Source organism: Chelonoidis abingdonii, chromosome 9, assembly GCF_003597395.2.
Source record: "Chelonoidis abingdonii isolate Lonesome George chromosome 9, CheloAbing_2.0, whole genome shotgun sequence".
Taxonomy (NCBI): domain Eukaryota; kingdom Metazoa; phylum Chordata; order Testudines; family Testudinidae; genus Chelonoidis; species Chelonoidis abingdonii.
In genome coordinates this window covers 33,240,484-33,252,111 of record NC_133777.1, presented here as the reverse complement: position 1 = coordinate 33,252,111, position 11,628 = coordinate 33,240,484, and the positions used below count along the sequence as shown (strand labels likewise).

Below are 11,628 nucleotides of genomic sequence, written 5' to 3'. Positions count from 1 at the left end.
ACCGATTGTTACATCCCCATTTAGGGAAGGGGTCCATAGCGACAGTTAGCGGCAGTGGTCCCGGGAAGGGAGGGGATCAGGGGACAAGGACCTGGGGTGCTTAGATAGGGGGTGGGGTCCTGGAAAGAGTGATCAGGAAGCAGGGGGAGGGGGTCAGATGGGTTGGGGTTTCTGTGGGGGGCAGTCAGAGGGAGTGGATGGTGGCAGGGTGGGACTACCCTCCCTCTCTGTGGAGTGTCCTATTTTTTTAATGTTAAAATATGGTACCCCTACCCTTCACAGTACAGCTCTCTATTCACAGCGGGCTACAGCATGGGGTCTCAACTCCCTTCCTGCCTCCCCCTTCCTTTTCTGTTAGTAGTGGCCAAGGGAATGCTGGGAAATGTAGTTCTTTCCCTGCTCCAGGAATGGCTCTCTAGGCAGGGAGCTAACCAAGGAACTACAGCTCCCAGGGCCCTCTGTTGGTTCTCAGCTCTCATGCTGGATCCCTGCTGCCCCTGCAAATGGGCTGCCCCAAGCACATGCTTGCTTTGCTGGTGCCTAGGGCTGCCTCTGCTCCCTACCCAGGTAAAGATGAGTGAGTACGTGAGGGTGGGGGAGAGCGAGCGATAGAGGGAGGGGGGAAGATGAGGTAGGCCAGGCGGGGCCTTAGAGAAGGGGACAGGACAAGGATGTTTAGTTTTGTTCGCTCAGAAAGTTGGCATGGGGTTAGGGCAGATGGCAGTTAGATTGCGGGGGCAGCAGACATGGTGTGTGTGGATTCACAGGGAGAACACACTAGGTAAACTGTGGGAGCCCTGCGGGGAGCTTTTAGGAGAGTGGAGCCGGGAGGCTGTTCTCCACGCAGGATGGCACAGTCGGTGGCAGCATCACTTCAGCCCCCATCAGACCTAGGGGGTGGCGAACAGTCTCAGCCCTGCCACAGCCTGCGCTGCTAGCAGGAGTGAGCGATACAGACCAATCTGCCCGTGTCTCTTTAAATGCCTTCCCCGTCCCCAGGTCCTTTAGCGAGTGACGCCATCAGCGTGCGCCTTCCGGAGGGTTTCCCGCTCGACGCGGCGGCGCGTCTATTGAGCGCGACGGGGTCAGGGCTCGGGAGCGGTGGCAGTGGCGGGCGCCGAGGATGTAAGTAGGGGGAGGCTGGGGATCTGGCGCCATCTGGCCTGGGTGAGGCGTCGGGGGGCCGGCTATCGTCTCCCGACCCCGAGAGGAGGGGCCTGGAGCTGCGGAGCAGGATATGGCAGGTGGGGATGGGAAGGCCGGGACCTAACCCGCCCCGGAGGACGGAGCCCTGGGGGAGGGGCCTTTGGAAAGCCTGTGTGGAAGTTTAGGGGTGGGCCGCAGAGGCATCTCTTCCTTCTTCTGCTTTTGGGGATCGCTGTGCGCTTGGGCCAGGCTGCCCCGCTGGGGTTTTGTAGCGGGGATGGTGAAGCTGCGTTTTTCTGTAGCTGAGAGTCGGGGTGGGCCGCTCTGGAACAGGGCTCAGGCTCCAGTACTGCTCTCTCCCTTCACAACTCCTGTTCTGCTGCACCTGCTAACCGCTGTGGCAGTTCTGCGGGAGGATCTGCCTCTGTATCGATCCTGTTCGGGGCTGTGTTTTTCTATTCCTCTTTCTCAGCCGTTATCGTGGCCACGTTCACAGTAAGGCCGCACATGTTCTGTGGTCACTAATAAACCCATGGTGCATCTGGCACTGCAAATTGCAGTACATATCCCCCCAAAAACGTTGTGCAAACTGAGATACAGACTGAACACAAGCATTTATTTATCTGGCTAATTCTGTGGTCTTTATCGCTGTAATAGCTAAGTGCTCCTTGTATGCTAATGAAGTTAACCTTGTAACATTTCCTTATAGAAGTGTTATCACTATTTTCAAAATGGGGACTTGGAGCACAGAAAGACTGAGACTAAATGACTTGCCTTAATAGCTAAGATCATATAGGAGGTCTTTGGCAGAGCTGAGTTTGCCTCAACCATCATTGTAATGTGACAGTATGAGAGTAGGGCTGCAGTGCACAGCCCCTTAGAGAAGAAAAGTGAGAGAGTAAAGTATCAACCAACACATCCTGTATGACTTGTGTTTATGTTTTTCATTTAGATATTCGGTGTTGCAGAAAAATGAATATGTTAGTGGAGAAGTTTTCTTGGTAATAAGTAGGAAAAAAGCATATTTTTGCAAATGCCATCTATGCATGTACATGTTTGTCTGTAGATGTATACATAACTCGTTTCTGACAGAATTATTTTTCAGTGAATGTTTGCTTGGGTTAATAGATATTAGGGCTGGAAGGGACCTCAAGAGGTCATCAAGTCCAGTCCCCTGCCCTCAAAGGCTCAGCCTAAATACACTAACCGTGTGAAAGTCATATAATCTTGTCTCATTCACTGAGATTTCAGTTCCTTCTCATCAGAAAGTAGACATTTGCAATCAATTTGTTGATTGTAAATAAGCAAGACAGAGTTTGTTCTATTAAGTGGGGGTACGTGTATTTCCATGGAGGGAAAGGGAGACAATAGGTAAGTTGTCCTGCCCCAGAAAATCAGTATAAGGGAATTGCAGATTCAAAGGACAAAACAATACGAAATCCAGAAAACTACATGGAGTTCATTCTTATTACCAAATGTTTCTAACTCTAATTTATGTAATGTGCCTAAATATCCAGCTTCATTTTCATTAGTAGCATTCTGTATCCTGTTTTATGGGTTTGGCAATGCATTGTCACTTTTAAAAATGCAAGTAATGTCCAGTTGCTTTCCAAATGTTTAGTGAATTGTCTAGGATAATAGAGGTACTGTATACAGCTTATAGTCACCATAAGGGTGACTGTTAAGTTGGCTCTGTAGCAAGGAGCAACCTACCAATTGCTGTTAATGTTGATTACGGTGTTCTCAAACTTTTGTACTGGTGACCCCTTTCACATAGCAAGCCTCTGAGTTTGACCCCCCCCCCCATAAATTAAAAACACTTTTTTAATATATTTAACACCATTATAAATGCTGGAGGCAAAGCAGGGTTTGGGGTAGAGGCTGACAGCTCCTGACCCCCCATAATAACCTCATGACCCCCTGAGGGGTCGCGACCCCCCGTTTGAGACTCCCTGAGCTGTTAGGTCACATACCTCTGGCACTTTTATTAAATGGTAAGTAATCCACCAATTTAGTTAAAATGTGAAGATATATTGGGATACTGTATTACATATGGGATAAAAAGACCTCTTATGGATTGCAGCTAGAGTTCCACTCATGACTAGTATTTTAATATGAATTACTGGTGTTGATTTGTGTCCTTTATTTGTATCAAGAGTACAAATTGATCTGTAGGGGTGGATGAAAGCTGAGCCCCATGTAGGCCTTCCACCAAGAGAGATTCAACAGTGCATCAGACTGGTTCCTCAGCTCAGTCCCTTGCTTCCAAGGTTGGCAGAGCAATGGAGGCAGCTTGCTTCCACTGAAAGTAGGGAGACAGAGTGCCTTATGCAGCTTTTGGGAAACACCCCTTTGCTAACCAACATATGTTGTGGCAGCAATTGGCTCTAGAGGAAACAGTGCTTAGTCGACTCTCTGAAGGGCGGATGGCTGTCACGAGGCAGGTTAGGCAACACACATACACCTGGCAGAGGAAAACTCATGGAAAATCCATGTTTTCCCTGTCTGCCATACATCTCAGCTTGCTAATTTGTACCCTTTGTACTCTTATGAAATGTCAGCTGACACCTTGAGGCATCCATATCAAGTCTTCAGCAAGACGGACAGTGTGTATGTCTGTGTGAGCAGGCACAGGTGTTTGGCTCTAATAGCAATGTAACGATGTGAATAACTATTGTGTGTACAATATGATATTGTCAATATCTCATTAGCTGACCCCCACCTCCTGCTGCCTTTATTGAAAAGTAGGTTTGTTGTTTTTGCCAATACGTTAATTTCTTGTTTCTAAACCCTTTTATCTTGTCACTAGGCCGCTCTTTGGAGTTTATTGCACTCGATTAGGGATCGTTTCTCAGAATCAAGGAGTTAGAAGTGAGATTTGAGATAAGTGAGGCCCATCCAGTGCTGCTTGGGACGCCTCAGAAGGGAAAATGGAATTTTCAGGAATGAAAAAGAAGAGTTTGCTAGGATTCAAAGAAAATAATAAAAAATCCAGCACTAGGTAATAATTCTGTCTGAATTTTCTAGGCTTATCCCCACTGGGGACATGTAGGATACTAGTGTGTTTCCAGTGAGGATGTGGAATTGGAAATATCTCTCTTCTCACAATGAGAATTTTCTTAAATTACAACTTTGACTTTCTTCTTTAAAGTTTCTCTGTAGCATAAACTTTTGTGATCTGTTTTTTAAAAAAATTAAAAATCCTAGTGTTCTGGCTCTGCAATAATGGTTATTCTAAGTTGGCTTTAAAGTTCAGTGTTTTGTTTAAAGTGAAATAATTTCTTTTGACCGTTTCTTAAAGGGCTCCCTCTCCAACCAAGCGCAAAGATCGAACTGAAGACAAATCCAAGGACAGATCCAAGGACAAAGTGTCCACCAAGGAATCAAGTGAAAAGGATCGTGGTCGGGACAAAACGCGCAAAAGGCGCAGTGCTTCCAGTGGTAGCACCAGTACCAGGTAACCAGAGTTTCTCTGCATCCCAGTGATAGCCCAAATAGTAGTGAGTTGTGCTCCTGTTCAAATGCTACAAATGTGCTTTGTGGCTCCCCATATTAGAAGACTCCTTGGGGGATTATGTTGCTAAAAAGTTACCCTCTTGCTTTGTAAATGAGCATGCTTTGCATGGAGTTCAGTCTCTCCCTTGGCTGAAATAATGTTAGCTGTGAGGTTGAGCTCTCATCACTTTAACCACCAATTCTTGTCTTGTATTTACCTGGAGATGATATTCAGCTATTCTTTCCCCTGTGTATTCTGCACTGATTTTTTTCGCAAAAGGTCCCACTCCAGCTCCACTTCCAGTTCAGGGTCCAGCTCCAGCACTGGTTCCAGCAGTGGATCCAGTTCCTCCTCTGCATCAAGCCGCTCTGGGAGCTCCAGCACCTCTCGTAGCTCCAGTTCTAGCAGTTCCTCTGGATCCCCAAGCCCATCTCGACGTAGACATGACAACAGGAGACGTTCCCGCTCCAAGTGAGTTTGATTCATCCAGTTAAAATTATCAAGTGGTTGGGAAGTTGCCATGGAGTGCGTAGGCTTGTGAACAGCGACGTAATCTGTTTAAAAACAAATTGTCTGCTTTATTCATATTCCAGAGATATAATCTAGCTATTCCTTGAGCATGGATGTAACCTAACTACATGTTCTTCAGGAAGGAGTTTAAAGATCTCATTAATTCATAACTGACTCTCACATATACCACACACACACAATCACATATCTAAAATGTATCCATGCCTGATTATTTGGGATCTGCAGAAGATGGGGCATATAAGGCTGTTTATCTGCATAATCTGGGATTTGTAGCAGTGTGAAACTGGTGGAAAAATTGCAAGGAATCATGTTTTTCTTTAAGGTAGAAATTGAACTGAGTAGAATCTGCTTCTTTGTTTCTCTAGAATTCTTCACTTTGGGTATAACATGAAACTGGTGCTGTGAATATAATCACAAAATCATAAGTTGTCTAGTCCAGTTCCTTCTGAGTACAGGACTGTTCTCCCCCAAAAAAGAAATGTCTGTACTGGACAGTTGTTTGGAAACAGTTTGATTTTTCTCCCCAACAAAAGTGCTATACAGGCACAATGTTTCATTTACTCTTATAGATGTGGAAGTTAGGAAGGACTGGAAACAAATCTTAAAAGTATGGAAGTTTGGGGTCTGTAACAAAGGCCTTGTGTATGTCAGGTACTCTGCTTCTCCCACTCAGTCTATTGTAATCGGTGCAGTATGCTTTTTGATGGTTTATTGATGTTTTCCTTAGGCCACCATCAGAGCTTATTATCTGTATTGCATCTGACAAAGTGGGTGTTCACCCACGAAAGCTCATGCTCCAGTACGTCTGTTATCCTATAAGGTGCCACAGGACTCATTGCTGCCATTATTTGTATTGTTATAGTTCAAAAGGCTCCAAACAGGGATTTGAGTCCCATTGTGTTAGACACTGTATGTGCATGTATCAAAAGTTATGGTTCCTGCTTAACGTGCTTACAGTCTATGCTTTGATCCTGCAAATGATAGTAATTACAATAGCTAAGTTAATCACGTAAGTGTGTGTTTGCAGAATTGGGATGTAAGTAATTTTCAGCATGTTTCAGATCTTTATAGTGACAGCGAGTAATTGTAGACATGGAAATAACTGGCTTTCCATATCAGCAGGTCAGGGGGATGGATTAGGCTTTTGATGCCAAGAAAGGCTGGGGGTGGTGTTCTGAGTTTGATATCCAGGATGCAGTTGAGGCTTTTGCTGGTAGTCTCTTCACTTGAAATTCTGGGGGTGGGATGAGATTTGACTTGATAGCAAATAGGTGCCAGCTACACCCTGCCAGTACTTCTAAAAATGATAGATTTATTAGCCTGATATTTCACTACTGAGCATTTTAGCAGAAATAGCTAGTATTGACATCTTTAATTTGTCAGACTTCAGAGCCAACATTCCAATGAAATAATTGGGAACTTTTATCTTCAAGCTTCCCCCACTCCCACCCCCCCATTCAGATTTAGGCATACATTTCTACAGCATCAATTTACCCTTCACAATGTGAAGTGAATGTATTTTAGCAACTATAAAGATTATAGAATTAACTGTTTCAAATTAAAGCTTTGACTTTTTTTTTTTTATGTGCCAGTTAAAAAAAAAAAAAAAATTCCACAAATACACAGCAATTTAGGTGGTTGCATAATCACATGGCACCAGAGTCCCTGTCTAGAGAGCAGGAATCAGAGAGCTCTGAATTGCTAGATCTATAATTTGCCTGTTTACTGTGCCCTTGTCACCTCCTGCATCCCTCACTGTTCTTTGATTTCAAAGGGGTAAAGAAATAATAGCCTGCTGTCTCTTAGGCTCTGTCTATGCTAGGGAAACTTAGGAGAATTTCCCCCATCAACTAAAGTGATGTTAGCAATGCTGGGAGCCATAGTATCATTGGGATTTCAGTTGCAGACATAATCTTCAGTACTGTCCCCTAACTCTGCTGGAAATTACTCTGACCAATATGGTGTCAGCAGCCATAGAATCATAGAATACCAGGGTTGGAAGGTCATCTAGTCCAACCCCCTGCTCAAAGCAGGACCAGTCGCCAACTAAATCATCCCAGCCAGGGCTTTGTCAAGCCTGACCTTAAAAACTTCTAAGGAAGGAGATTCCAACACCTCCCTAGGTAACTCTTGGGGGGCTTCACCACCCTCCTAGTGAAAACGTTTTTCCTGATAGCCAACCTAAACCTCCCCCACTGCTAGCAGCCACTAATTTGAGCAGTTAGAGTTAATAAAACTTAGTACTTGCATACAACTTTACCACTTCAAAGCACTATAAACAGTCTTCACCAATGTGCCCTTGTGAGGTAATATCCCCATTTTAACAGCTGGGAAAACAGGTAAGATCCATTGGTTGATATTTGAAAGCTTGAAAACTGAGTTTTCAAATGGTGTGTCTGTATTAACCTAAACCTGTCTGGGATAGCTGCTAAAATTATTTGGAAATGACTGTTGTGCAGGGGTTTCATTGGCAGACCAATATAAATGCCCGTTTTCTCCCCTCCCCTGCCAATATAATTGGCTTTGTGCCTGTAGCGGGGGTGCAGCTGAGCCTCTCTGGCTTCTGCCCCTGCTGCACCCACAAACCAGCCAGAGACCTCTGCGTTGGTGCAATCACCCATGTTCTTTATTTACAGTTTACTTTCCCACCATCTTTTAGCTACAAACAATTTCAGTATCACAGCGCCAGGAACTGCTAACACCTGCAGCCATCAGAGAAGAACTCCCACTCCCTTTAACTCTCTGGCTCCTCCCTTTCCTTCTCCTACTTCGGCTTCCTTCCTGCCAGCCTTTATGGAGCCCCGGCTAAAGAGGCCGGCAGCTGATCCCCATCTGCCACTCAGGCCTGGACTTACTCAGCCAGCCCCAATTGTTCTTTTTTGATTGGAGCTGGTGTGACAGAGGCCTGGCTCAAGGTTCCTCATCCAGCACCCTGTTACAGTGCCCCTTCATTTATTTGTGATGTACGTAGAACAGAAGTGGGCAAACTATGGCCCGTGGGACCCTCCTGCCCAGCCTGTGAGCTCCTGCCCCAGGAGGTTAGCCCCCGGCCCCTCCCCCACAGCCTCAGCTCTCTATGCCGCGGGCGCAATGCTCTGGGCTGCGGGGCTGTGAGCTCCTGGGGCAGCGCAGCTGCAGAGCCCGTCCTGACCCGGTGCTCTATGCTGTGCAGTGGTGTGCTCCAGGCAGTGCAGTAAGGGGGCAGGGAGCAGGAGGGGTTGGATAGAGGGCAGGGGAGTTCGGAGTGGTGGTCAGGGGGTGGGGGTGTGAATAGGAGTCAGGGTGGTCAGAGGGCAGGGAACAGGGGAGTTGAATGGGGGTAGGAGCCCTAGGGGGGCAGTCAAGAATGGGGGGGGGTTGGATGGGGCAGCGGGGGACATCCGGGTAGAGGTTCCAGGGGAAGTCAGGGAACAGGGGGGCTTGGATGGGGCAGAGTCCCAGGGGGGCTGTTGGGGCAAGAACGCAGAGGGGTTGGATGGGGCTAGGGCGGAGCAACGCCTGGCTGTTTGGGGAGGCACAGCCTCCGCTAATGTCCCTCCATACAATTTTGGAAACCCAGTGCAGCACTGAAGTCAGAAAGTTTGCCTGCCTCTGACATAGAAGGTCTGAAATATTGTTTCCAAAGTTTGATCTGCCTTTTTTTCTTTTTTTTTTTTTAACAAATTTTTTATCTTATCTACCTTGGCAGATTTTGACTAATGAATCTAGTGTTTTTGGGATAATGAGTGGAGAAACTGAAGCCTGAGCAGTAGCAAAACATTTTTTTTTTTTTTTTAAAAGTATTTTAAACGCATCTGTTTTTGTGAACACACATGTAACTCCAGTGGCTAATAAACACTTGAGAGAAAGGAAATCTGTTCAGTGCTGAACACTTCATCATCATGGCAAATTCCAAAGGGATGTAGCCTTCTTGCGAATTGAGCGCCGCTTGGATCAATTTCTAGCTAGGTCTTTAAGGTGGTCTGCCTGGATATTCGGTTTATGTCCATTACCAACAATCTTATCTTAAGCTTTTGGCAACAACATGGTTGTACTGTGTAGGAACATTCCTTGGTAAGCTTGCTTCATAATTCATTGGTCTTCCATCCTAATAACATGTCGATAGCCAGAAAGCTCCAAAACCAAACCTGTACTGATGGAAGTGGTTGCTAGATTTGGCTATGAACCCAGCAAGACCCTAGTCCCTCTTCAGTTAATGTATGAGAACTCACGGTACACATGCTCTAGAGCCCAAGAGTTCCTCCAGCAAAATCAGAGAAAAACAGATTTGACATTCAGGATATTTCTGAATTAAAAAGGAAGTAAAAACCTTTTAAACTCTCCAGTCCTGCAGATTTTCAGATCCTTATTTATTATAAAGAAGCAGAGCAAGATACAAGTCCATTTAAAAAAGATCCTTTGCAAGTCACCTTTGTGTTATGGGTAAGGCTGCGAGACCATCACAGAAGTCACAGATTTGCAAAGCACCAGCAGGGGGCCCGGGCTGTGTGCCACGGTGCCCCCCAGAGCACCTGCATCCCCACCCCCCAGCCCAAGTTTTAGTTAGGGGTATATAGCAAAAGTCATGGACAGGTCACGGGGTGTGAATTTTTGTTTACTGCCTGTGACCTGTTCATGACTTCACTAAAATGTAGCCTTAATTATGGGGATTGGCTTGTATGTTATCAGGAGATTTGATAGTTCGGTGATATTCAACTCAGGTCTAAGCCACCCAAGAGAGATGAAAAGGAGCGGAAGAGACGGAGTCCATCGCCCAGACCTACCAAAGTTCATGTTGGGAGACTCACCAGAAATGTGACCAAGGTAATGGCCTGCCCCCCTTTATCCTTGAATTTTCACATCTTTGGGGGAGTTAGTTGAGTTTTTTAAATAGTATCTTCAGAAACAGTTTATTACTACATTGCAATCAGGTGTCACTGTGTTGGAAATTCTTACATTATCCATACGCAAAGTTGAGGTGCATTGGCAGACCTGTCTGTGTGGGGAAACTTGCGTGGCACCTGATCATATCATACTTGGCTAAAGCCAAGAGCAATTAATCCATGGCAGGGTATGATTCTCAGAAGACCTGTATGCCATGTCCCAGATCTAGTGCCCTGTGTTATCAAGCAGGGGACTTGAATTTAAACTCTGTACTTGGTTTCCTGGTTCTCTCGCAGGATGTTGTGTAACTTACATTTGTCTTGGTTGGAAGACGAAGCGTAGCTGACCCCTTTGTTGAAAAATTTACAACTGAAGGCCAGCTGAGAATGTCCGCAGTTGATATGCAGGAGTGGTGCTCAGTTCAGTCCTCCTTGCCAGATAATTGTTCTGGTGAGGTGTGAGGCCTTCATAGAGGAAACATGTAACTATATGATGCTATATAAAGAGAGAAAATACATCTGTTGCCTTGAGCATTTGACCTCAGACAGCCCCTCTCCTTGCCATTTCCCACTTAAACTTCATGATTTCATTCATTCTTTCACTCCTGGAAAATTTACCACAGCCTAGATCCTCTGGCCTTTTTTTGAGGAGGGTAGTCAGTAGATATTTGTCTAGGGTTTGGGAATTAGAGGAATAAACTGAGTAGGCAGCAATAGAGGGCTGGTGGAAATTCAAACAGTATCCATATGCAGTTAACAAGATTGGTCTACCTTGATGTTGGTATTAGTCTTTGATCTTGTATTGGGTATGCCTCCAATTTAGCATTCTCTATCAATAGCACATGATAAAGTGGAAATTGGCACTGTCCTTCATAATAACTATTTTTTTTCTCTAGGATCACATCATGGAAATATTTTCCACTTATGGGAAGATTAAAATGATTGACATGCCAGTTGACAGGTTAAATCCACATCTCTCCAAGGGTTATGCTTATGTGGAGTTTGAGAATCCAGATGATGCCGAAAAGGCGCTGAAGCATATGGATGGAGGTAGGTACCAGATGTACAAAGAAACCGCAGGACTAATTGAAATCCATGGAGGATATGAAGGTTGATACACATGAGTTAAAAGGATTACTGGCCCTGAGTTGTCCTACCAACTTTTGTGGTTCTACAATCCCACTTTCTTAATTCCCCCCCCTCATGTCTTTCTCTGCTCTATTGTTGGGTGACAGACTCTCACAAGCAGTGAAACCGACCATACAGGGGAAACAACTAAACTGACCTTACATAAAGCACTGTCTCACAAAGTCAGATGATCCAAAAAACCCAACTCTGTCATCTGAACTGTTGCTTGTCAGGATAGTAGATTCTAGACCTTTCATGGGTTTTAGGCAGAAGTAATTTTATGTTGACTGTCTAAATGATTTGCTGAGGGTGGGTTGGTGAGTCAGTGGCAAAGTTGAGGAGAGAGACTAGGCCTCTTGATTTTTTGCTGTAACCACTAGTTGTCGTTATAGTTATAGTATTGTGTATTATAGTTAGCGGGTTCGGGGCTCTAGCCCTCTCCCGCGCCCGGCGCCGGGCGGATGC

General features: G+C 45.4%; 1 protein-coding gene across 3 annotated transcripts in view; it reads left to right on the top strand.

The window, feature by feature from the left end:
- The first annotated feature begins 1,034 nt into the window (after window positions 1-1,034).
- RNPS1 (RNA binding protein with serine rich domain 1) overlaps window positions 1,035-11,628 on the top strand; it is a 26,014-nt gene continuing 15,420 nt past the window's right edge. Inside the window, exons 1-6 of one of the 3 annotated variants that reach the window (XM_032796881.2) lie at window positions 1,053-1,125; window positions 3,956-4,147; window positions 4,448-4,603; window positions 4,922-5,113; window positions 9,874-9,976; window positions 10,932-11,085. In XM_032796881.2, the coding sequence (XP_032652772.1) occupies window positions 4,077-4,147; window positions 4,448-4,603; window positions 4,922-5,113; window positions 9,874-9,976; window positions 10,932-11,085 (676 nt within the window). In that variant the 5' untranslated portion in view covers window positions 1,053-1,125; window positions 3,956-4,076. Of the gene's footprint in view, window positions 1,245-3,955; window positions 4,148-4,447; window positions 4,604-4,921; window positions 5,114-9,873; window positions 9,977-10,931; window positions 11,086-11,628 lie in introns of all 3 variants that reach the window. The other 2 variants (XM_032796882.2, XM_032796883.2) reach the window with 2 other exon arrangements.